The sequence below is a fragment of the Taurulus bubalis genome (assembly GCF_910589615.1).
Source record: "Taurulus bubalis genome assembly, chromosome: 1".
Classification (NCBI taxonomy): domain Eukaryota; kingdom Metazoa; phylum Chordata; class Actinopteri; order Perciformes; family Cottidae; genus Taurulus; species Taurulus bubalis.
Genome location: NC_136589.1, coordinates 13,468,577 through 13,495,870, shown reverse-complemented (window position 1 = coordinate 13,495,870; position 27,294 = coordinate 13,468,577). Strand labels below are relative to the sequence as shown.

The 27,294-nt window shown below is 41.9% G+C and overlaps 1 protein-coding gene across 2 annotated transcripts; it reads left to right on the top strand.

The window, feature by feature from the left end:
- Positions 1-1,354: 1,354 nt before the first annotated feature.
- stxbp5b (syntaxin binding protein 5b (tomosyn)) lies at positions 1,355-27,236 on the top strand (the record flags this gene model as incomplete). Of its 2 annotated transcripts, XM_079217533.1 has the most annotated exons (29): positions 1,355-1,504; positions 2,899-2,996; positions 6,893-6,974; positions 7,336-7,436; positions 8,597-8,731; positions 10,340-10,403; positions 11,361-11,444; positions 12,449-12,572; positions 12,798-12,876; positions 14,385-14,539; positions 14,653-14,725; positions 15,667-15,814; positions 15,906-15,973; positions 16,127-16,167; positions 16,623-16,843; positions 17,028-17,212; positions 17,573-17,698; positions 17,916-18,067; positions 19,360-19,422; positions 19,508-19,564; positions 19,660-19,707; positions 22,340-22,390; positions 22,610-22,741; positions 23,533-23,772; positions 24,855-25,212; positions 25,353-25,518; positions 26,584-26,695; positions 26,892-27,112; positions 27,195-27,236. In XM_079217533.1, the coding sequence occupies 29 exons, from the start codon at positions 1,355-1,357 to the stop codon at positions 27,234-27,236; spliced, it is 3,576 nt and encodes a 1,191-aa protein (XP_079073659.1). The 2 variants fall into 2 exon arrangements, with proteins under 2 accessions (XP_079073659.1, XP_079073660.1); XM_079217534.1 differs by lacking the exons at positions 19,508-19,564; positions 19,660-19,707; positions 22,340-22,390; positions 22,610-22,741.
- Positions 27,237-27,294: the final 58 nt, after the last annotated feature.

Below are 27,294 nucleotides of genomic sequence, written 5' to 3'. Positions count from 1 at the left end.
GAGAAAAAATAACCTGTTTTTTCCTCCTTGGGGAACAAGAGGAAGTAGCCTATTTTCCATGCACACACAATAGATTGGATTGTGAAATGTGACCTTTACCGATTACAAAAGGAGATCACATTTCTGTGGGAAAGATCTGCATTGAGGAGGATTACACACAAGAAGATGTAAATGCAGAATTTCAGTACTTCTAAACAACAACTATGGTATGTTTCTCTCACGGCCTCTACACTATTATATGATAGTGTTTAGACTTTAAGGATTTGATAGCTGTCATAAGGTTCAGCTTATCATTCTTTTCCAGCCCATAAGCATTATTGTTGCTTAGGACCTCTCAGCCAGCAGGGGGCGACAAAACACACCAAAAATGTGAACTTTAGGTTCCCGAATTAAAATGTTTATCAAATGGGGTTTGCAGTATTCACAGACACAACTTTCTTATTTCTTATTTTGTAGTAAAAATATTTGAGAAAATTGGGTTGCAATAACAACATTATTATAATATGATATGGTTATATTACGACAGAAATGACACTATACACATTATTCATTTATTTTGAGAAGGCTACTGCCACAACTTTTCTTTTTGTTATCAATAAGATGTGGGCATGATAAATTAGGCATATCAATCAAAATACACAAATGCAATTGTAAAACAACGTTTGTATTTATTTTCTTAGCACATTTGACAGTCGATTTAGCAAAAAAATAAAAAAATAAAAGTTTTAATTTCCCTCCTGACAGAATGAGATTGCTCAATTAAAAGTAATTTCACTTCACAAGCAGCTCACGCTCGGGCAACGATTTATGATCAAAACACGAAGTCCTGCGAAGCCACAATTATTCTTAAAAAAAAAAATACACAATACACAATTTTCTGGTTTGCAAACGTGTCCCCCGTCGAGGGTCACATAATCTGACAGGTCACTGAAAACGCCGTAACACTGGCTCCAGCATCCGGGTGACAAGCAGTGAGCGCAGACTCAATCGCCGCCGCACTTCACTGCGTTTCCGTAGCCAGGTTTGCTACCCGCTGAGCCCTGACCGGGGAAACTGCTCACGGAAACGATTGATCCCGATCGAATAACGCCAAAACAAAAAAAGCTGGCGGACGCATGAATGGCGGATTAACACTGACATCGGAAAAGGACTCGCTGAATAAATGTCCGTGGCTCGGGTGCTTTTTGGAGAGTGCGCTGGCAGCAACACCCTCCGTAACATGTGAGATGTCTACAGAAGGATATTAACCGTGCGTTATTTCGGCTAACTAGCTAGCAGCCCCCTCCCTCTACTAGTTCTCTACTATCCAATTCATGGTCGTCTTCTCAACCGTCGCGTCTGCACCGGAGTCAAAATGAAGAAGTTCAACATTAGGAAGGTGCTGGACGGTTTGACAGCGGCTTCTTCTTCCTCCTCTTCCTCCGCGACCGCCCAGCCGGGCTCCAGCCGGGAGAACGACGTGATCCAGGAGAGCCTCCAGTCGGAGCATTTCCAGCTTTGCAAGGTGGGTTTTCCGTTAATAACGGTTGACATTAACGGACGTTGTGTGTGTGTTGTTGTTTTTTTGACGACAGTTGACACACACTGGCGTTGTTTCCACCGCTTATCCGTGCTGTTTATCGGGATGTTAAGATAGTAAAGTACAAGTAGCAACCGAGGGGTCATTAATAGGGGAATGTATCCTGGATATTGACCGCCTCGCTCGGCCGTCCCGGGTCCCGTGCTCGCTTGTTCCCGGGAGGTCCTTCTCGGCACCGGGGCTGTTTGCGTTGCACTGACTCGTCGCCTCAAGTCATGTTTTAAGTTAGCTAGCTATCCCCAACTGGAGAAGGGAATACCGTGTTTTGAGTTTAAAGAATAGGTTCACGTGGTCAGTCAAATCTATTTTTAATACTACACCCGCGTGCCATTGTGTACATTGAAAGCGATTCTCCCCCGGCTGCTGTGAAGAGACACCCCCCTCTCTCATGAAATGATTAAGAGATGGAGGACCAGAATCCACAAAGTCCTGTAACATTTAGTTCAGCTCAAGCTAGTGTGAGCTCAGCCTGCGTGTGTCAAGTTAAATGTATATCATTCTATACATATAATTTTTACTCCTGTGTCGTCTCGGATAATGGTTGTTTGCTGAGGGAACACAAAAAGGACAGTGACTTTGCCTACTTGGCCTGTGTGTTAGTTCATCTGGGCTCTTTTTGCTTTAAATCTCTCGTCAACACACAGACAATCCCCACCACCCCAAAACCTTTTTTTTTTTTTAAATATAAAACTGCTTTAATAATCCAGCCCAACAGGTCTGGTTGGAAACCGGTCTTTTCCTGCGTTAAATAAATGCGTTGAGCAGCTTGGAGCGCTGGCCGGCCCACCAGCTCCTGACCCAGCTGTGGGCAGAACGGGTCAGGTCCCTCAGGTTAATCCATGGCGTAACCTGTTACATAATACTGCTGTAAGCAGCACAGCGCTGATGGATGGGTGGATAGATGGACGGATGGGAAAGGTTTCCAACCCGGACCAATTGAGTTATAGATGCCTCATGATGATAACATTTTGGGGCTGGGGGACTGCAGGATCCCGGCAATGATGTGCACTCCGAGGCTGGGGTAGGATGGATGAAATGAATTTATTACTAATGTCTTTACTTGCTTGAGCTTGCTCACATGTCAAGCAGATATCAGAACAAATATTCCAGTCTCTATTTGCACTAATGTTTATGCTTTATCTAATTTATTTTGATAATGAGTCTCATTTTCCACATTGACGGATTACATTTCTAGGAGATTATGATAATGTTAGTTTTTCTTTGTATTTATTTTTTCTCCAGTAAAGCCAGCTTTACTGCATAGCGGATGATTGATTAGCTGACTGGAGGACTAATATAAATTCTGCTCTTTCCTGCAGACTGTGCGTCATGGCTTCCCATATCAACCATCCTCCATGGCTTTTGACCCCGTGCAGAAAATCTTGGCCGTCGGGACTCAGACTGGAGCTTTGAGGCTGTATCTTTTTTTTTCATCACGAGAAAATGAAAATGACGAGAGCCACACAAGGAAAGTAAAGCTTGGATGATTTCAGTGATTTTTCAACATTCTCTGCTCCCTCGTGTACACACACACACACACACACACACACACACACACACACACACACACACACACACACACACACACACACACACACACTCGTACCAACATAACTCACACACCAGAGCCCACCAGAGCCATATCTTAAGGTCCTGTCATGTTTTTCTGCAAATGTCATATTACCACGTCGCCTTTCAACATTCCTCAAAGTCTGGGGAGTTCAAACTGTAAGTGACCGGTCTTCGCCTCCTGTCATCCAGCACAACAAAAATAAAAATCCAAACGGCTCAAAGGGAAGTGTCCGGGGCTCAGAGGTAGACATTAGCTCGGATGTGTTTCTGTTCAGCCAGCAGCCTTCTTCTCCTGGAGCACCCAGGCTCATTAGTGGTATCTCTGCAGAAGCATGAGCAGCTCCTGTGCCATATGCCAAGGAGCCAACCTCATCAACTGTGCTGCCCAGTCTGTGCCAGGATGTCTCTTCCTATGTGCTGTAAACATCACTTGACACACATACACACACACATACACACACAATCAAGCTGCTACAGTGCCGTATGACCCTTCGGGCAGTTGGGAGTTTGTTTTCTGTTTGTTTGTATTCATGGATACAAATATGTTTGTATAGCTAACCAAGCAACTTCCATGAGTCACAGCAACCCGAAAAAAACGCCCCTGGGTTGCAGACTATTCAACACTGCATGTGAAGAGTCTGGTCCACGTTATGCTAGTCCATGTTATGCTGTTTACAGCGTGTCTTCGGGGTTGGCCTACTTATGTACAAACACAGAGGTTTCCCTGCGCGCTGGTATCTTGCATGGGAGGCCCATCTGCTTTATTTAGGTTTTCATTAGAAGTGGCTCCGTCCTCGTCTTTATCCACGCTCCAGATTAAGAGAACGTTGCGTTTGCGGGGTAGCTCCCGGAGAACACACACTGCTTCCATGTTGTCCTAATGTGCAAGGTGGAGCTGATGGGATTACTGTCATTCAGGCAATAGGTCCATTTATCAAAAGACAGGCTGTATTGATCCGCCTCATTGCCCCCGGAGTTTGGAAACGCTGCCACAGCTCAGTAGACATAAGCTCAATGAGGTGTCTACAAGCAATAAATGTCTGCTTTTACAATATCTGTCTCTACTACAGTGTTTTAATCAGTGTGTTACTGTAGTCAGTCCCCTGCTACCTCTAATATATGTACTCTTAAATTTCGAAAATATCGGCCAGCTGCGTGTTTGTAGTTGGAGCCAAAGTAAAACAGCAATTAGTATTTATTTGACCTACATGGGAACGGTGTCCACTGGAGAGAGTAAATGTTTTTGAACTTTAAGTTTAAATTCGTGCAAAATGAATCACATTGCATTTGAGTGCAATGTGATCCGTGACGCTCGTGCAGCTGACGGGTCATGTGAAAAGTCAGAGGTTTGTTTTCAAGAGCTTCCACTGCAGAAGAACTGTGAAAACGATCAGCCCTCTGGCCTTTTAGCTTCCTCTTCTTTTGGCTTCAGCGATGCCTTAACTTTGACTTGAAGAACGGCTGCAGCTTCTTTCTTTTTAATTTTTTTTTCATCTGTCAGCTAGCATGATTAGGATAACTTCCTGTCCCGGTGATTACCAGTTGACTGAAGAAGAAAACCTGCTGATGCTGAAATGTTGTGGTTAACCATGTTGGTTTACCGCACGGGGGAAGTGATGCTGTTGAAGGCAGGGGGACTTTAGTGTGTGATGGATGAAACTCACAGGAACAAGGCTGAGAGAGCAACAATATCTATTTCTGAAATGTCAAAGTTGGCTTTTCTTAACTTTACTTAATTGACAGTAAATGGTAATACAAATGGATAACAAATAATGCATGTGACACATGGAATGTACTGCAGTTTGATTAATCTAGGGATTATAAAATTGAAAAATGCCCAACCCAATTTCCACAAGTTGACATTGCTTGATTTATCCAAACAATCCAAAACCCAAAGATATTTAATTAACTATCGGTTTCAGCTTTAAAGGAATAATTTATAAAATTGCAAATCATTTGAATCTCATCACATGACCTAACGGTGATGACAGGAAGTATTATTTGAACATGTTGTGTCCCTCGCAGCAAGATATTTTGTGATACGTGGAGTCCCAGTTGACTAGTGTGACTCAGCCATGACTTTATTTCATTCGTAGAACATGTGCTTTTAGGATTGTGTGAGCGCAGGGCTCACACAATCCTAAAAGCACATGTTCTACGAATGAAATAAAGTCATGGCAGGAAATGAGTATTGCAGTCTGAAACGGCCTCAGTTGACTGACCATATAGTTTGCATATGTGACCGGGATGATCATAGTAAAGGTTTCGATCGTGAAGTGAAAAAGGAAGTACCAACAGAATGCTCCACTCGCCCTCTACTGTGATACAATCTTAGTAATTTCCTGCCAGCCTAGAAAGTAGCTTGGCTCAGCAGCCCCATTAACCTACATCCTACACCAGAATCAGGTCACACTCGAGACACCTGCACATAAATACACTGATGCGTTAACGCACACAGAAAAGCAAACAAACAAACAGTTCCTTGTGTTCAGTTGTAAACTGTTGAAGTGATTCTACTTGCGGTCATTAATATGAACATTTCTGCTCTTTAGACTATTGCTCTGTTCTTCTTTATGCATGACTAGAGGCTATGAAACCAACTTAATGACTCCTCCTCCGTTGTGGAGCCCTGATGTCCATTAATAATTCTGACAAATGTTGTACAGAACTTGCAGGGCCAGGAGCTAAAACTGGACAGAAAGGTCACGGGCGAATGTGAGTTTGGTTACCAGCAGCCTGCGACTGCAAGTCTGAAAGTCTGTGTTTGCCTCCATCCTTCTGCAGAAGTGATGCCCAGTGTTGAGCATGTTCTGAAACGGTCTCCTGCAACCCCACCTTAGTTTGTTCAAGGTACTGAGGGATTGTTTGATCACAGCTCGGTTAATCCTGTTCACACACATTATGCTGCGTCAGCTGCAAGTGGACTCGGATAGTGAGCGCAACTGTCCGTCTCTGGAGCTTTTCTCCGGCATGATCACATTAGCAGTGTGAGAGACAGTGCACCCTTTTGTCTTATTGTGGCCATTTCGTGTGTCAAGAGATTCCCTCTGCGATTAGATCTTGCGCTGCTTCCTTCTTCTTTTTGTGTGCGTGATTGGTGCAGACCTGCGAAAGTGATCACAGGCTGGTGGAAATAGACCAGCTTTTCCTCATCGTGTCCCTTATTGCTGGGCTGTTTGTGAAAGTATTCGGAGGATACATTACCGGCCTGTGGTGCCCGGGCGGTGTTTCTCCTTGGCTACACTCCCTCTTTTAGCCACTCATGGGGTTCCTCTTCTAGCTCACACATCTACCGTTGCCTGAATGGGCGGCCCGGCTGTTTTTGAATGGACCGTTTTAGCAGGCAAGGGATTCTCTGACATGAACTTAGCGGTCCCTAAAGAGAGAGGTGGGAGTTAAGTTTACCGTGCTACCGCCATACTGGCTGACGCATGTGAATAAATAAGGCAGACGTGGCCCACTGATTTTTATTTATAACTAGCTATTTTAATATGTTTCACGTTGAATGAAATATTTAGTTACGAAAGCGAAGAGCCTGGGGACCTTTTTTAGTTTATTTTTTATACTAAAAACACTCACAGTAAGCTGGAAATGATTTTAGTTAATGATCTGCAAGTACCTATTAACACACATTGTTCAGCATCATTGTTCCAGAAAATCTACATTATGTTTGAGTTTTTTTTTTTCTTCTCACATTTCTGCATCAACTGTCCAGTTTTCCTTGACTGAGCTGACTTTCAGCTTTGGCTGTGCGGGTGTGGAGTGCTACTGTCAGCATGAGAGTGGCGCGGCTGTCATCCAGCTCCAGTTCCTGATCAACGAGGTCTGTTGTCTTTACCTGTTCCTTGTTTCCGTGTTTGGTTTTCCCTCCAACTTCTCCTCGCCCCTTCACTACAAGTCTGTCTACTTCCACGTATCTGTCTCTCCTTGTACTCAGTAGCAGGCACTATAGACACTGGTGCTTGGAGGCCATTAATGCCTAGTAGATGTGTGATCTGTGCTCTCGAATGAGCACATTGATTCAACAGGAATGTTAGTCTTGTGACCCGCATGCCTACGTATATAATGCCGTCACAGTTGTGTGCTCATGATGCAACCACATAAAGCAGCAAGCACCAAACAACAAGATGTTTTGTGCATTCTGACCCCCCCTCCCCCCCCTGTTTGTGTGACCTTCCACACAGGGGGCGCTGGTGAGTGCCTTAGCTGATGACAGCATCCACCTGTGGAACCTGAGACAAAAAATCCCTGCAATCCTGCATTCTCTCAAGTTCAGCAGGGAGAGGTACAGTAAGTTCTCTCTGCAGTGGCGCTGTCACCTCGTGAAGCGACAACACAATTTGGAAACTGTCTTCATAGCTGGCCACACGCTTCTCTGTGCATATTATTAGCTGTGTCGTTGCCATCATGTTTAAAAAAATAATGCATCAGTTTTTTGTCTCGTGGTTCTGTAAGAACTTGGATTTTCCTCTTCAAACTTAAAAGCCCGAAAAGCAGAACTAATCGATATTTTCAAATAATTATTACCCAATTCTGCATCCCCTTTCAGCTAGTTTATTCTCTGGCAGCAGGCAGATATTTTAAGCAAAAATTGTAATACTGTAAATTATAATAATTATACTTTTTATTTATGTAACATCTACCCAAAATCAATGATTGGTTGGATAAAGACTTTAAGAAAAGAAGTTATAATAAAACTCTCAAAATAAGAAAACATGAACAAATAAATGCCAGTATACAGACTTATAAATAGCAATATAGATTAATGAGCATCAAACTGCACACAAAGTTAGCATCTAGCTGCCGCTTTTTCAGGAGTTGGTAGAGACTAAAACCGAGCTAAAATGACAATAAATATTGGCCTTAAATTCATCAGGTGGCTGTAAATATGATTTTAATGTTGCTTGAGTCATTCGCCAGGGCAACTTCGTAAGCTGATGATAATATGTCAAATGTATTGTTGTCGTTTGTTATTTATTGCCACCATGTGGTCGACAAAATCAATTAACGTAGCTTAAATTTACGATTTAATTATTTTTCCACGCGAGAACACATTTGTCATCCCCGTTAGTCAAAAATAATAATAAAAACTCTCATGAAATATCCACCTGAGAGATCACATAACACGGATAAACAGTCAAACACACTAACCAGTTAACGTCAGCCTGGTTCCTTTGACATTATAAATGTGTTGCATGGCTAAATGTTTATTTTCCTAGCGGTTGAGAGAAGACCGCAGTGTTTACTCTGCTGTTCCACCCCACTGATCTATATATAGTCCGGCTTCATTAGTGTGACACAGAGCAAGGCCTTTGTAATTAAATCTTAGTCACTCGCTACTCCTTCCAGTTGGAGCAGCATGATTAGGGACAAGAGTGACTCTGGAGGGATTGAGTCATGAGATAATCAAAAGCCTGGTTGTGATGGATCCTGATCTCCTTGCAGAATCACATACTGCCACCTGCCCTTCCAGAGCAAATGGCTTTACATCGGCACAGAAAGAGGAAACATCCACATTGTCAACGTGGAGTCCTTCACTCTCTCAGGCTACGTCATCATGTGGAACAAAGCCATCGAACTGTGAGTCTGTATTGCACAACTGTCTTGTATTTCCTCCCTCGCTTTTCTTCACATTTGCATATCTCCTCGGTGCACTTATGTTAGTTGACACTCGACCAAGAAGCTCTGAAATGCCAAGGAATGTGCTTGCAGATACAGCGCGTCCTGTACGCGGAGAAAACTGCAGCTCCGTTCAGTGTGAGGGCGGAGTGGAGGTGGTGGCTGTGCCATGCCAGAACTTTGACTAAACCTCTGGAGGTGTTTGCTGCCTGATTTTAACGAAAAAGAAAGGGCCCGCTTGATAACGCCGGTGACCTCTATATGCCGTGCTGCATTTCCTGCGTGGTCCAGATGTAACTTGGCAGGGGCCACATGGATGTAGAATTCGATTTCGGTGGATAACATCTGCGTCACCCAACACACCGACAATAAACACTTACTCACTGCAGTGCCTGGTGTTGTGCATGAAATAGCACTGAAAATGAGAAGGAGGGGGGGGAACGAAGTTTCACTGAAGTTGCTCTTCCAAGATAATTTTTTGAGCTCACCCACCAGTGAGCGAAGAAAATGAATTTGAGACAGTGACTGGCAGCTAAAATTGGAAATAGAGTGTAAAGGTGTGTGCGTATGTAAGGCTGCTCATGAAATCTGATAAATTGGTGCTCTGACACCTTCAACTCCCAGATCTAAAACGACAAAGTAGGCCATCAGCTCTCATAAATGTCTCAGAAACAGACGGGGAAGTTTTTTTTGTCTGCACAACTGTGAAAATGATTTTAGGAAAAGAGATGTTGGCTGTCCATACATTTATGACGCTCGTCATATCTTAAAGCAGACCTTTTATATTGATGCCGTGTCATACGGTGATTACAGACCGGACTCCATATTCCAGTCCATCCCTTCCTTTTATTCGCTGCCACATCTCCGACTGTATCGACTCATCAGCAGCAATGAGGTCATTAGCTGCTGGAGCCAGACCACATTCAGAGGCAGCAACACTTTCTTTAGGCCAGACCTTCACTCCCTCCGTGCCCCTTGCTTTGTTGCCAGGGTGACGCTGTCTCCACACACTATTATCTCTCATAGACCCTCATGTGACCCTGCTCGCTCTCTCCCTCGCTCTCTCTCTCTCGTATGTCATGTCGCTCGCTCTCTGATACATTTTTTTCTTATGCTCATGCTTATTTCTTTGAGAACAAACAAAGATTCTGGATTATTTTCTTTTTTAAAGTGTTTAAAGACACACATGTGTCATTTAACACCCAATATATATCACATATCTGTCATACTGCAACTTTTGTTGCTGCTATTGAGGTTTTGCACACACATATATATATATATATATATATATATATATATATATATATATATATATATATATATATATATATATATATTTTTTTTTTTTCTGATAGTTTTGTACTCTTAGTGCTGAGAATCTGAACTTTATATTGCTGACATTTATGCATTTTATCTTTAGTTTCGTTCTTGATTGATTGATATGCTTGATCTTGATTCTCTATCTCTCTGTCTGTGTCTCTCTCTCTCTCTCTCTCTCTCTCTCTCTCTCTCTCTCTCTCTCTCTCTCTTTGTCTTCTTGTTTCTCTTCTGTCCCTAAAACTTGCACAGATCCACAAAGACACACCCAGGGCCTGTCGTGCACATCAGTGATAACCCCATGGATGAAGGAAAGGTAACTGATAGTTGACCGTCGCATTGCCTGTGGAGCAGAGATACATTTCTACCATCAAACCTAAAACTAAGCTGCACCACTTTTGTTTGTTTCGTTGCTTCCCCCTGTGGATATCTGCTCCAGTGCAGATGACACAATGTCAATACGGCTTGTGCAGCTACAATGGAGAATGATAGCGGAACATTTTCAGCTAATTAAAATGTCAATGGTAAACATCAGGTTTCGGTGTCAGAATCGAGGAGAAAAGGTTTCTTTTCCGAGACTAATTGTTTACAGAAAGCTTCCATAATGGTACACGGACAACATCATAGCAGAAGAGATGCTGTGTCCTCGATACTCCTCTCATTGGGGGATGTGGCAGTTACCATATGCATGCCTAGTGTTCATAAAATACATAAACGGCTTTATGATGCTTTGAATGTTATTTATATATATATATATATATATATATATATATATATATATATATATATATATATATATATATATATATATATATGCACTTGTGTTTTTGTCTTGTATATTTGTTTTCTTTTTAATTTATTGATGTAATCTCTTCAGATTTTATGGAAAATTGCTGTACCATAGGAAAGCATACAATTCAACAAATATGGAAAATACTGTTATTTAATTGAATTATTGTTTACTTTGGTTTCAATAGATCTCACTTGAATAATTTGGAGTTATTATTTCAAGGAAATTCCTTTGGAAATCAACGACTATATACTTACTGTGTGTTAGGACTCTGCCTATCTTATCTATAATCATTACTACTCTACATAATTCTTATATGAAAAGCTCCTAGGAAATAATTTAGTCAAGTTATCAGACATGACAGACAGTGATGTTACAGTGATGTTACAGCCGCGTGACCTCCGGGCTCAGGTCGATGTGCAGAATGTGGTTTCACAGTAATGAGCTGAGCTCTGCTTCCCTTCTCTACCTCTCTCCTCCCAGCTCCTGATTGGATACGAGTGTGGGGTAGTGGTGTTGTGGGACTTGAAGTGCAAAAAAGCTGACTGCCGCTACAATTATGATGAGGTAAGGCATTGCTTTCGTTTTCCGGTGTTTCTCACTGTTGTCCCAGCAACTTGTTTCGTCTCGTTGGGTTTTGCATAATCTATCACTTCATCACATGTGACTGAATGGTGGCTCCCAGGTGTTTTGTCATGAAAGCTGAAATAGCTGCTCATTGGGCTCTTTTGAGATGTTGTCTCAGGAGATAAGGTCCTTTTGTGTTCCATGAAGCATCATCTCAAAGCATCAAAAGCACATTAGCACTTTTAAGGCATACTATGCAGGAATTGCTGCTTACTGTTTGTGAAACAACATCCAAAGTTGACCCTCCTTCCCTCCGGCTTAACGACACCAGGAGTGCACGCCCACTGACTGTGGTTGCCGGAATATAGCCAAGGTACCCGAGGCATCGCATACAGCAGTGAACGTGAAAGCCAACCCCAGATTCACTCTCGTTTTAGAGAGAGCTTTGTCTTCTTGCTGTTTTGCCTCGCTATATGAGTTTTTCCGGCGCCGTGCGCACCATTTTCATAGCTTCCTCTTGCCCGGGTGCTAGTCCCCCAGTTCCCATAAGGCCGTCGCCCAGAAACGTCCCGAGCACTGCAAAATACTATGTTTTTCTAATTGTCATCCCATGAATCAAAACCCATGAAAAGACCTTAACTATCAATGAACAGATTCTACAAAACAAGCAAAACTTGATCTGTCTTATTCCTCAGTGCCATGGAGCCATTGTTGTCCAAAAACTATTAAAAACACATTAATGAGCCACATGTTGCACTGGGTAACGGTTTCCTTCATTTGAATAAACACACGCATTGTGGTTTATTTTGAGCCGATCCCACAGACTGCTGCCAAACACACTGGCACGTGCACCAAATGTGTATTAATCCACACAGCTTTATGCTTTGAATTGGTTGCACACAGAGCCTCTACAAATCTTCTGATTTATGGTTGCGCAGCTGTAAAAATGTGCAGTGTACTTTTACTCCTCCCTGTCTAACGATGTGCTGCCGTGTGTCTTTCAGGCGATCCACTCGGTAGCCTGGCATCATGAGGGTAAACAGTTTGTCTGCAGCCACTCTGATGGCACTCTGACCACGTGGAATATACGAATCCCAGCCAAGTCTGCACAGATCATCACACCACATGGTACGAACTGTTGTATATACACTTGCATTGTTTGTATTTAACACATATTTTATAGAAGCCACCTATGTCTTTAAAACATATTATAGCTCAAAATCCCTCCAAACTTAGGTGTGACTTGCACAAATAGCAGATGGATTTGGAATGATGTGTATGTGTGTGTGTACAGGAGCATTAGTTACATTATATGTATTGTAATTCTGTAAATTATACTTCCACCCCCACTAGGAAAGCAGCCTAAGGATGGAAAAAAGCCAGAACCATGCAAGCCTATCCTTAAGGTGGAGTACAAAACAACAAGGGCTGGGTAAGTGTGATGGTAGCTAATCCCCACCCATCCTGTGTCTTATCCGGCTCAAGTTTGAATCCATATCCTGCACTGAAAGTGGCCTTTCCTGTTATTCTATCACAACAGGCCAGTCATGTTGACAGTGTCCTACTGCTGGTGGAAACTGGGTGGAAAGCTGGGAAGGACCTGTCTTAATTGTTCTTTACGTTCTCACTGGCTTTGTTTTGTTGTGATCATAGTCATCAGTCGATCATTTATCATTAAATAAATGACAGATGATTAGTCGTTCCATTGAGGTTGCATGTTAATTGTGTTGTGATTGCTATGAACACAATCATTATTACAAACTTGTTGCGTCAAAGTCACCAAGTACAAGGACAAAACTTTCCTCTAAAACATGTCATGAAAAATTACATATTTCACTGAAGCTGATCTAATTATCCCCTACTTTTTTTTTTGTCAGGACAAGGATTAATATAGTTGTCATTATAATTAAAAATCAGGCTCCTCCCATCATTAATGCTCTTGAAATGGGGGCAAAGCATCTCCAGAGAAATAGGGATGGCTATCGTTAGGATTTTATCAATACTCTTATCGCTTATTTTTTATGCTCACATAATTGCTTTTTAATATATTATTACAAAAATGAATAAATTCAGAATAGAATTAATTCATATTTTAAATATAACTACAGCAAAGTCAGTTTAGAAACCAAAACAAATCTAGGATGTCGATACAATAAATAATAGTCCTGAAGTTTAGACAGAATGAAGAACACAGGCATCAGTCGGTATCAGTCATTCCTCCTGTTCTCTGTTCTTCTGCCTCTGCTGATGTGATTCACTGCCTGCAGGCTCCGCTGGTAGAGCGGGGAGGGGCTGCTTTGTCTCAGCCAGCAGACGGGTTTACAGGAATTTGCCAAATTTTAGGATGCGTGGTGAACTAAGCTGCACAGACAACCTACGGACAGCTTTTGTTCTAGCTTGTTTGTAACGATTTGAACATATTAGCCGACCTAGTGCACTGTGCTTATAGCGGTGGATGAGAGACTGCAGACAGGGAAGATTGAAATGTCACTTTTCTACATGTTAAGATGTTTGTAGTTCCCCCGATACAGAGGGCAGAGGAATGGTAAATGGACCCGTACTTGTATAGCGCTTTTCTAGTCTTCCGACCACTTAAAGCGCTTTAACATTACATGACCTCATTCACTCATGCAAGGTGCCACATCAGGACTATCTAACATTCATACACCGTAGGCGCAGCTACTGCAGAGGCTGCAGCATGATAATACATTACACCCAAAAGTTAAAAAGTACAGATAAAAGAACCGGTAATGTCGGAGCTCATCAACACTACGGCCGTCAATAATTTAGCCCAGGGGCCGGTTAATACTGGGCTTCAGTACTAAGCCCTACAGTGAAAGCACAGCAGTAAAATGTCTGTGTCCCTCCTCACCCATTTAACACAGATTGGCCCGACGTATTGAATAAACAATACAGTTTGTGTGTTTCTCCTGATCTCAGGGACCCGTTCATGGTCCTGTCTGGAGGTCTGTCTTACGACACGGTGGGGAGGAGAGCCTGTCTGACTGTGATGCATGGAAAGAGCACTACCGTCCTGGAGATGGACTACCCCATCGTGGACTTTCTAACGCTGTGTGAAACTCCATATCCAAATGGTGAGCTGTGGCGCGGCGCTCTGGACGGGATCTGTTCTTCTGTCAGAAGCTGTAGGAGCTCCATGAAATGATGTCATTGTTTTAATTTTGTGCTGTTTTGGTTCTTTCGCCAGACGTTCAGGAGCCTTATGCTGTGCTGGTCCTCCTCGAGAAGGATTTAGTTTTAATAGACCTCGGACAGATTGGGTAATTATTCTGCTTTCTAAATATAGTTGTTAGAGTATTTTTGGAATGCATCAAAGAATATGCGCATTGGAGATCAAGCACATTATATTCAAACTCAGTATACTAAAGATACTGCTAACTTATCTGTTGTCTGAGCACTTTATCCTTATCTTATTTAGACTTTTTGCACTGTTGCTGTCGTTGATTGTTGTTTGTCTCGTCTAATGTCTAATGTATGCACCTTCCGCCCAACTAAATTCCTCGTCTGTGCAAACATTCCTGGCAATAAACGGTTTCTGATTCTGATTCTGAACTAGAATGAATTAGTCAGAAATGTTAGATTTAAAGATTTCATATGAGTAATTAATTATAAGAAGAGAAAGGCCACACAGTTAAGATCCTTCTCTGTGGCTATAATAATCCATTTTTAATAGATTGCGTTAAATGAGTTTATGCATTACACAAACTGTCATAGTCATGTCTCTTTTTGATGGAGTCCTATTCTCTAAAGGTCCCATGAAAAAAAGAAGTGAATTACCAAAAGTAATTGTTTTGCCGTCAAACATTCTTTTAACTATAATCTTAATGTTTATTACTTTTTCCCTGTGTGTTGCCCCTCTGGTAACCATTAACGCGGATTTATATGGTACACGTATGTAATTCCAACTCCGCTCCTTTTCTATTTTTTGAAAAGTGTGTACTGTATTTGGGTGTCAAGAGTGCAGTAGTTGCAGCCCAAGTACCCATTGTTTATTATTTTTTTCCCAGAACTTTTTGTTTTTTTCTTTCTTTTTAATATAATTTACAATATCAAAGTAATTTAATGGGACATTTAAACTGGTTGGACGATTAGTCTGAGTATTGAACAGCAAGCAAGTTCTCAAGTTGATAAAGACAAGCGCAGATATTATGAAGATGGAGTTCATTGTCAAATATAACCTAATGGCACATTGTCTTGACAGGTACCCGATATTTGAGAATCCATATCCTCTGACTATCCATGAGTCACCCGTGACCTGCTGTGAATACTTTGTTGACTGCCCTGCTGAACTTATTCCTGCACTTTACTCTGTTGGCAGTCGGCAAAAGAGACAAGGTTACAGCAAGAAGGTGAATTACTCCTCTGTGTAATCCAGGCTTTAAATCTGGTAACATGACTGAAAGTACTAAACTAAATGTTTTTTGTTTTTTCATATTACAGGAATGGCCCATTAGTGGTGGAAACTGGGGCCAAGGCACTCAGAGTTACCCAGAGATTATAATCACTGGGTTAGTAACTAATTAGGAATAAAAAAGCATTTCCTGATTTCCTGTTTTGATTCACATGCAAACATGACATTGTTACTGTGGACCAATTCTATATATATATATATATTTTTTTTTTTCTTTTTTTTTTTTTTTTTTTTCTTTCAATGTTTTCAGGCATGCCGATGGGTCGATCAAATTTTGGGATGCTTCTGCATGTGAGTAGTTTTCATTTGTTTCATTCACGTGTAGTCATGTAAGTGAGGAGAGAAAGTCTATTATTGTTGTTGTATTTGATTTATATATTGAACCTGCTTCTGTAACTGAAGTCATTCTTTCCTCGTAGATATGAATACTAGCTTTACGTGGTCATCAGAATTTAGAGAGACACATTGACACATCGAGTTCTGCTGACATTTAGGTTTAGACACAATAGATTAAGTGTACTATTACCATTGCATGAGTAAGCTTTGGAGCAGCTTGCTATGCTGATGAAGCGTGTGTAAACACAACAGTGTCATCTGCATAAATAAATAAGTTCACACCATGACACTGTTTTTTAATATCCGTTTATGCATAATTTACAAGAACTAATCCAGGTCGCACTACCAGCGTGTATTATTGAGCTCATAATGTACCATAATATATGTCTAATGTATTTTTGCAATCAAAGTAATGCTCCAGGTGCTGTACAAGCTCAAGACTGCCAAGGTGTTTGAGCGGGCTCGCGGTAAGGAGGAGAAGGCAAATACAGAAATAGTAGAGGAGGACCCGTTTGCCATCCAGACCTTGTCCTGGTGCCCTGAGAGCAGGATGCTCTGTGTGGCCGGGGTGTCGGCCCACGTCATCGTCTATCGGTTCAGCAAACAAGAAGTCACCACTGAAGTTGTGCAGGTGGGGAAACAAGTTTGGGACAAATTTGAATCACTATATAGATCTTGAAACTTTAATCTGGGCATGACAGATTTAGGAACAAATTGTTCTTGCACAATTTCATCCGAGGCCAGAAGAGATGCGTGTATTTTGAGAGGTGACGGTCAAAAACGTCCTAAAAACAAGCCTTTTTTTGTTTGTTAAGCTTTTGGAGGTGCGGATGCAGTGTGAGTTTAACGGTGGGGACTCCCCTGATCCAGGAGGGGAGCAGACCCCCACCCTGCCCACCCCGGGAGCTTCCTCCAGCCCGCAGGAAAGTGAGCCTCCCACTCAGCCCTCCACAGGCAGCAACTCCTCGGACGGACCCAGGGACAATATACCATGCCTGCAGTACGGACAATTACGTTTTCTTGTTGTGTTTTGCAAAAAAGGTTGAGCTGGGTGAAGCAGGTTGTCACTGAACAGACCAATTTAAGTGAGTGATGTAGTGATCCAGTCACTCCTTCCAGCCAGCTGCTCAATCCTTCACAACATTTCCACATCAGTACACCAGGGGGAAATAATCCTCTTTATAAAAATGTACAGAACTGAGGAACATGTTTTGACAGCAAAAGGGTGGAAGTGGGAATAACACTAATAAAAAAAAATAAAAAAACCATGATATTGTCAGTGCGGCTTACCCAAAGGGTGATAATTCATTCCAGTGTAAAGTACCGCCTGCTGTCTCATCCGGCTGTGTGTTTGATGCAGGGTGCGGTGCTCCCCGCTGAAGCAGTCCCCGGGCTACCAGGTGGAGCTGGTGATCCAGCTGGTGTGGGTGAGCGGGGAGCCTCCCCAGCCAATCACCAGCCTGGCTATTAACTCCTCCTACGGCCTGTAAGTCCACGCAGCCAGAACACTGGATATTTTGACACGACATCACGTCATTGTCACTGTATTGGTTCATCCTGACACACACACACACACACACACACACACACACACACACAGAAGGCAGTAAGAGTTTATATAAAAGATATTAAAGATAGCTCAGGGCAAAAAGTGGCATCTGAATTCTAATTCCACTGTGTCCCTTGTCCCTTCCGTGTCTCAGCGTGGTGTTTGGAAACAGTAATGGTCTGGCCGTGGTGGACTACCTCCAGAAAACTCTGCTCCTCAACATGGGCACATCGGAGCTGTACAGTCCATCCGACCCCTACCATAGGCAGCCTCGCTCCCCACGCAGAGTGCGACAGCCGTCTGGAGGTGAGCTGCACTCCCAGCATTTCTATATCCATGTGTTGTTTTTCTGGTGGCCACTCTCCATAGCTAAGGCAGCCCTGACTAGCATGATTAATCTCGGAATACATGCTTTAAATAGTTTGTTCTTCACCCTGCATTAATTTTTGCGAAAGCAGTGTTAACATTTAGCTGTTAACGGCTCCTGCTCAGGCCGGTTAGTGAGGCTGGGTGGACACTTGGCAGCAGCCCTGACTTAGCACCATGAGCACCGCCCCCTGCAGTAGCTCCTGTCCCTCAACAGGGGGCATAACTGGCAGATTCTCCATCTGTTCAGTTGGACAGACCAAAGACAGTGAATGCTGCATCAGTGCTGCACTAGCATTTCCTTTTGATTCTGTTTTACATGATGAAACGATTCCTAGTTCATGTTTTTTTGCTTGTTTTAGCCTCACTGTTTATGTCTTGACTTTTACTGTGTTTTTGTCATTCACTGTTTGAATTCATTCTTTTCTGTCTCAGTGGCCTGGTGATAGATTCAAGACTTTTTTTTATTTGGGTTTTCTGCCATGCAAAGCACATTTTAATGTATGCAGACTGCAAGAATATTATCTGATATTAATATTTTTACAGTTTCATTTAAATTGGAAATCCAGCAGCAAGCCTCTGACACTCTTTTCTTTTCTCTTACACTTCCGATGTACAGTCATTTTTCTGTTTCACTGTTTTTTTCACTGTTCTGTTGGTCTCTCTCTGTGATTTGGTAAAGACATTCCACCTGGCAAGTCTTGCATGTCCAGACTGTCTAACATGTATTCTGAGTCTGTGAAAAAACTACGTTCGTCCCAATTCAGTAAGTCATGTTGTGTCTGAATTCCCTCCCCCCCCCCAGTTTTATTTGTCTCCTTCCCTCTTTCTGAATAAGATACACTCACTGATTTTGATTTCACACTCCCTGATTTTGATTTCACACCCCTAGAACTCACTTAAAAAAAAAAAACATCAGCAGTAAACCAGAAGGAAATTTTGACACTTGAGGGCACTTAAACTAAATCTGGTAGCGTATCTCTTTAAACCCTGCTCCATATTTTACCAGACAAACAACAGTTACACCCTGAGTCAATAGACTAGGCTTGTGAAGTGAACTCAAGTGTAGCTTACACTGTCTGGGTAGATGACCCTGTCTTTGCTCAAATATGACCCTTTATTGTTTCCAGTCTTTGGACTGTTGGAATTAGCTTTTATAGTCAGCCTTTCTGAGAGTAGCCCGAGAGGACTAATTGTATAATGTTTAATTACAACCTTTGTGGCTCCCACAGCAACCTGCGACTCAAACGATGGTTCCAACACCTCAGAGGACCGCTGCAAATCACCTACTTCAGGTAAGCCTCATACAAAAACCAGATACTTTTATTATGATGAAATGCATCTTCTTTTTTTCTTTAAATGCTGACCTTTGTCATGTAGGATCTACCTCACCTTGCAATTCTGATGATGAGCGAAAACAGAAGTTCATAGAGAAGGGTACTGTGTTATTAAACGCTGCACGTCCCGCTTACATTTAAGCATTTCAAAATGGCTGCAGATATCTGATTTGTCTTTTTTAACCTTATTTCCAGTGAAGTTCAAAAGCAGACGCTTTTCCAAGACGGTTGCCAATGACTTTGGTACTGTATCCTCCGGATGTATTCTGTCTGATTACTCACTCTTTCTCTCTGAATGACGGCGTTCTAACCCCACTGTGCCTTAATCCTATATGTCAATCTGTGCTTCTTGTGCCAATGAAAGACAGAAGTGAATTCAAGAAATGTATTTTCACCAATCATACGGTTTGGGGACTTCTGAGTTGATTTATGAAATGAATCAGGATTCTTTGCTCAGTGCATGACAGGACGTCTTTTCAATTTCAGGCCTCAGATTTTCTATGCAGATTTTTGACAAAATGCTATCAGCTTTTGATACTCTGGCATGTAAATATTATGCCCAATTGGCAAATGTTGCTCTTTTTTTCCTTTTCTTTTTTACTAAACTCTAAAGCATAGGTGTCAAACTCATTTTCACCCCGGGCCACATCAGCATCATGGTCGCCCTCAAAGGGCCGGTTGTAACTGTACAGTGGCGGGCCGTGGATTTTCTACCTGCGCATTCAGTGGATCAGCTGTTTGGCGCACTCGCCCTCCGTGAGCTGAAAATTCAAATTTCTCTGTTACTATGACATAAATCCATTTAATTTAAGGTTAAGAAACCATTACTCATATTATAAAAGATCAAACTTAAAACAGATGAAAAAAAACAAAGATTAAACGCATGTTATTATATTAACTTTGTTCAAAGCTTTTTTGTCACAGTTGAGAAGGACATAACATGCATGTGGTCTGGGGCAGTGGTTCAACTGGTCTGTCTGCAGGACCCACCATCACCCCTCAATGACCCGCTGAGATCCAAAGCGAGGAACATTTACAACTTCTCAATTTGATTCAATGAAAATATGGTACAGTTTGAACCTGAGATAGTATCATAGTATGCCAAACACAGAAATATTCCCTTTTACACTCAATTAAAAAACTAAAAGTGCATCTTAAGGACACAAGATAATACAACAGACATAATAATTGTATAACTTCAGCCTTTTTTAACATAACATAAATAAATAAAAAGGTTGGAATGAAGCGAACTATCACAAATAGTCCAGTGTGTACACTCACGCAAGTAAAGTGTGTTGTGAACGCAGCATTGAGGAGTGTGTGAATATTCAATTCAAGTTATTTTATACAGCCCACAATTACAAATTTGCAATCTGTACACATAATATCCCTGTCCAGGGGCCTCACATCAGATCAAGAAAAACTCCCCAAATAAAGATAGTAAAAACCCTTTCACAGAGAAAAAAAGAGAGCAACAACGGAGGATCCCTCTCCCCAGATGGACAGAAGCAATAGATGTCATGTGACCAGAATGAACGTAACACAGTTACAGCACATTACATGAATATGACAGGAATTGAATAAACGGCACTCTGCTGCATTAAAAATTCCCTTCAAAATAAAAGCACAGGATTTTTCTTTTGCCCATGCAAAGGCCTGTGACAGACTGAAAACGGCTCCGCGAACGACTGAAAACGGGTCCGTGATTTCATGGCCTTCAAGCCGTCGCGGGCCACATAAAATGACGTGGTGGGCCGGATTCGGCCCGCGGGCCTCGAGTTTGACACCAGTGCTCTAAAGCATAGAAAATCTGCTTCATGCCTTATTCTTTACATTACTAATGTCGAAACTTGTCACTTAAATGTTGAAGTGAACTATTGACCCTGTAGACATTTGCTGTGTGTTTCTGATTGCAGGGCTTCAGTCCAATGCTCCTCCTGCTGTCTTTGCATAACTATGTTCACTGAATTGCAATTACCTTTTTTTCTTGACTGCCTCTTGCTTTGTTTGACTTTGCAGGCCCTTTGGTCGTCTGTGATGCCTGTCAGCGTCATTTATATCCTCAGAGTTTCTCTAAGTGTGGTTATAGACTGCAACAGGCAACTTTTCTACTTTTATATTGGCAACAGAGTTAAAAGTACAACCACAAGTCAATTGAAAAGAGAACATTTCTCTTAAAGAAATGCAGTCTATGTAATGGCATGTCACGGTCAACTTCTTGGACAATTTACTGTCCCAGAGGTAATTGTGATAAACAATATGTTTGTCATTTTATGCCACTGATATATTGATGATGTGATGTCATAATAATGCAAGTACACCCTTTCAAAGAGCATTGCACTTTTAACTCTGACATTGGAATTGAAATTTGAAAAAATTTAAAATAAGAATTCTAGATAAATAAAACATCAATCAACTAAAACCATCCAACCAAATCAATAAATGTAATGGAATCAAGGGCTCTGTTATAAAAAAAAATGCAATATCTGCGCAATGCCCAAGTCTTATAACGGCAGGTTAAACCCTGCTGTTTATTCTAACATCATGTTTGCTACAATGTTAGTGACATTCTGATGTAAATGCAACGGGAAATATTAAGATCATGTCTGTATATTGTACGATTAGTTGATAACATAGTTATCGTAACGGTTGTCCTTCAGTGTATCACCACTCTTAGACTAAACATCATATTTTTTGATTGCGAACTGATTTTCACAGTAAAAACAATGTCACCGATTTGCTGAAATGATTGGAACGGAATCTTTGATTGTAATTGATTTCAAACACTTTTTTGATTTTTCACCCAAAAAAAAAACATTTAAGTTTTTAGCAATTTTTTTTCCTCATACAATATGAGTATTTGTTTCTGTTACAGCCAAGATGTCACGGAAAATTAGCTCGTCTAGCGAGCAAAAGACTGACCTGGGTAAGCCAAAACTACTACATTTTAGCTTCCAAGAACTTTTACATTTTTCTCTACGGGTGTTCTTTTGTCACTTGAATCTCTCTTTGTATTACCTTTCACAGCTGTCACATAATTTGTAGTTGTCTAATAGCATTTTTGGTGTGAATGTGAGACTCCTGTTGTCCTGCGTTGTTGTACTGTAAATTGAGACGAACACTCTGTCTCTGTTTGCACTGAAAGCAAAGGAGATGTCCAAACAATGGCGCTCTCGCACATGTAAGAAGCAAATTTGTTGCGTGAACGAAGGCAAGGCGGCAGCCAGGACGACCCAGAAGGGGGCCGTCTGTAGAACTGAATCTACCCCCAACTTCTGTGAGTGGACCAGCCATGGTCTGACTTGGGCTGAAGTGGGATAACTGGTACTAACCCCCCTCCCACCCCTGCTGGGGCTTTTGCTCTGAATTGGTTAACATGACACTAATCCTCTCTCAATGATTGTTTGGTTCTTTCCGAGGAAGCGCCGCCGACTCGACTGCGCTCCGTGTTCAAACCCTTGCTTTTCTCGTTTACAGTTTTTCCTCGTGAAGAACACACATGACGAGCGGTGTGTTTAGCCTTCCCCTCTGTGTCACACATCTTTTTGTGTTTCTGTTGGGATCCCTCATTAGCTTTTTAACGAGGGTAAAAGTTTGTGCTTCAGCTGCCGTCAGCACGATAATGAGGCATGAATAATTCTTGCTCCTTAAATACCAGTTCTTCCTTGGGAGTCCCTGTAGTACTACAGGCATATCTTGTGCATTTTTATTTTTTTCACATTGAGAATGTTGTTGTAAATTGAATTGCAAAAAAAAGTACATTGTGGGAAGCATTTAAAGAAAATGCATCCTTTAGATGTAAACTGTGCAAGAGCATCTCAATGTCAAAAAGTTTTTCGGTGATGACTTTGTTTGTGTTGTGTTATTTCTATAAAGGCGAGAATATGATTGATGATGTGCGTCACTAAACATACAGAAGCAGATTTTAACTAACATTCTAACTGTGTTTTGACCCAATGGATTTTCATGCCATGACCTCTCTTGAATGTCTTGTTTTAAACTTCTTTACCTCTTTCACGTCACACTTTTCCTCATCCTCTGCTTTTTGTGCTCACTCCTGCTGTCCAGATGCCAGGGATTACTCATTCACCCGCTCACGTAGTTCAAGTGTCACCAGCATAGACCGAGAATCTCGAGAGGCCATCTCCTCCTTCCACTTCTGCGAGAGTTACCCGAGGAAGAACGACATCGTGGTCAGCCCCTGTCTGCTGGTGGGAACCACCCAGGGCACTGTGATGATGGTGGCCCTCAGCCTGCCGCCCGGCGGGGACCAGAGGCTGCAGCAACCAGTCGGCATCTCCTTCTGTGGTAAGAAGTTGAGCTGTTCTTGAAGTGATTCCCCAGGTGGGGAAACAGAAAATTACATTACCTCATCAATTGACAAGCGGTCTGAACTGAAATATCAGTAACGAGGATTTATCTCTGCTGCAGAGTTGTCACTCCAAGCCACTTAAGATCACACTTTACTGACACGCATGAGAAAGATAACGGGATTCAACATGTTGGGTGAAGATATAATACAGTATTAAGTAACTTAGTATTCATATTTTTATTAATATTTAAAGCTCAGAATGATTCTTTCTGGCCCTTTGTTGTTGGACTGTTTTGATGGTCTCCTGCAGTGTGTTGCAATGTTAAGATTTAGGAAGTGGTGGAGGAGAAATTATGGTCAGAACTCTGTGTTCTGAGTTTTCTTTCCACAAACAAAATGTGTGAGCCGAAAGATTAGATCAATTCAGTCAAAAGATTCAGTTCCAGAAATCTTTGAGAAGTTGGTATCAACAGTATCAAATCCCCACAGACAATGTTTTGTGCTGTGGAGTAGTATATATCACTTTATAAGCAGAATTTCAAAGTTCAGTACACTATCGTGAGTCACATAGCGTTGAATGTAACTGAATGTTTTGGCTTCAAATGCATTGTATGCTCAACATGTATTGTACCTTTTTTATAATAAATCTACAGAATTCAAATTATATTTGCAACACACCAACATTGCATGGTTACAATATATTAAAAATAGAAAAATAAATTCGACGTTTAATAAAAACATGGTTAAAAATGACTCAACCTGTATTTTTGTATTCCAAAAAGTAAAAGGTCATACTAAGTTTCAGAATGATTTAAAACCTTTAACCTCTTACATTTTACATTGGAAAGAAAAGCTAACACAAACCCATTAGAGTGAGCTCAGGACAAAAAGACTCTTTGAAGGTTGGGTGGCTGGTTTTATTTATGTCCCATCACAGTTAATGTCCAGATGTTCCAACTTTCCTTGGTTCTCTTGGTTGGAATTACAATTTTAATTAAAATTTGCTAAATATTCAGTGGTAATCTGACGGCAGTCTCTGATGCAAATGAAAACAATACCTTTTGTGCTCATTCTTCAGGCAGTATGGTCACACTCAAAGGAGGCATTTTGACAATGGCCCTGTTGGACGCCACTGGAGCTCTGCTGCCCCCTTCCTACGAGCCATGGTATGACCCAAATGCCTCAGACGAGGAGAAGGAGAAGAGCCGGAGGCGCAGGCCAGCGTCCCCTACCTCGTCTCAAGAGGGTCCGGATCCCCAGTTCGCTGTGCTGTGTTCGGAGAAACAGGCCAAGGTGGTGGCCATGCCCTCCCAAACCCGCATCTACAAACACAACATCACAGAGACCTCCTTCGTGCTGAGGGCCGACGTTGTGCAGATGGCCGGCGCGAACTGCATCGCCTGTTTCTGCGCTAACGGGCACATCATGACTCTGAGGTATGACGTCTGCTAGCTTCTAGTGTTGAGTGACTCTACTTTCAACATAAGTTATGAAATCACAATAACTTAATTTGTTTGTATAACAACATTCTTAAAGGTTTGGTCTGAAATAATGTCTGTTGTTTGTATCATCCCAGTTTACCTAGTCTACGGCCTCTGCTGGACGTGAACTACCTGCCGCTGACAGACATGCGGATAGCCAGAACGTTCTGCTTCTCCAACCTGGGTCAGGCCCTGTACCTCACCTCCCCCACGGAGATCCAGAGGATCACCTACAGCCAGGAGACCTGCGACAATCGACAGGTCAGATAAATCAGTGTGGAGAAAAGGCTTTTCATTTATGCTTTGAGGAAACAAACTTAAGTAAAGTATGTGAGTATGGAGAACTTTTTTTAACAGATTGTGGCAGGCTTAATGATTAATCTTGCATTCGCAAATACAGAGTAATTTTTGAATTATTCATCAGGCTTCTAATGAATCTTTGGGCTTCCCGACACAACACCTTTTTAATTATCTCTTCACAAAGCATCCTCAGAGGACAATTCTGGAATCCGTTGTTGTTAACATCAAACGAATTACAGAGGAAAGGGGGGCATTCGAGAACTAATATTGCCATTCAATGCATTTATTAAAGAATATCTTTGTTATTTTTTAACCTAAACCAGTTTTTGTGAGTAATGGGAACATCATTTTTTTTAATTTGCCCAGTATTGGCCAATTCTGCATCGTCAATGTACGTCCACTCAAAGTGCTTGTTTTTGCCACCGTCGGATTCAGATTGTTATGGATCGGACCTGACAGAGAAATATATTGTTTTTCTTTATCATCCGCTTGATCTATTCTGTTCGTTATTGTGTCATGTGACTTGTTGTCGGAAGACAATGGTGGAAACATGATTGAGAGTCGGAGAGATGAGAGCTGGTGTTGACAGAGTTTGTTGTGTTGAGAACAGAAAGCGTAGCTTAGTGTTATCTAAAATGATTTCAATGTTAGGCTGAACATTTGCAGATCTCAATTCTATGGATGCGACGCAAGATTTCAGAACGAGACTCCTCCGAGCAAGAGTCGGTGAGACACAATAACAAACAGACCGGAATCGGATCAAGCGGCGGTCAAGAAAAACTGTTTAATACTGGACCACTTAAGACAAATGTGTCCCTCTTAGTCACTTGGGAAAATAGGGTCCAGGTTTAAGCCACAAGTATTACAATAATAGTTTCTTTTCATGTAAAATTACATAATTCCATGCCCACTATTAGCACCTGAAATGGTATGGCATATACTTTATAGGTCAGTCTGTATATCTACAAGGAATGTATATTGAAATGGACTATATTGAAATAGTGCGGATGTGTATGTCTTCCTCAGGAGATGCTGAGTGAGTTATTTACCCCAGTGGAGACACCAGAGGCGCCGAACAAAGGTTTCTTCAAAGGCCTGTTTGGGGGAGGAGCTCAGTCTCTGGACAGGGAGGACCTCTGTGAGTAAAGAATGGCCTAGTATCAGGATCTTTTTTTCAATATGTATATTGTGTATAATTCTGTTTTATTTTTGTTGTTTGGGAGACTTTTCAGTTACAGGACGATTTACAATCAATGTGTCATTTGATCTTCCTTTGAACATGGATGTCGGAATTTATGAACACTGAAATGGATTTCTCCCTTTGTCTTTGGTAGTTGGGGAAACGGGTGCTGGCAAGGCCTCCCGCAGCCTGGCCCAGCACATCCCTGGCACGGGGGGCATGGAGGGCATGAAGGGCGCAGCGTCTGGGGTCGTGGGGGATCTGGCCCGCGCACGGATAGCTCTGGACGAGAGAGGGCAGAAACTGGGGGAGCTGGAGGACAGAACGGCTGCCATGATGTCCAGCGCAGATTCATTTTCCAAACATGCTCATGATGTACGCACTTGGCATTTCTTTGGACACTTAAGAGATTGTTTTCAGGTTAATAACTCTCATTTTTGCTCTTCTCGCCCTCTAGATGATGCTGAAGTACAAAGATAAGAAGTGGTACCAGCTCTGATGGCAGCTTGTGGGAGCATTAGACTCTGTAATCATGCACACCAGTATTTCTTCTTCTC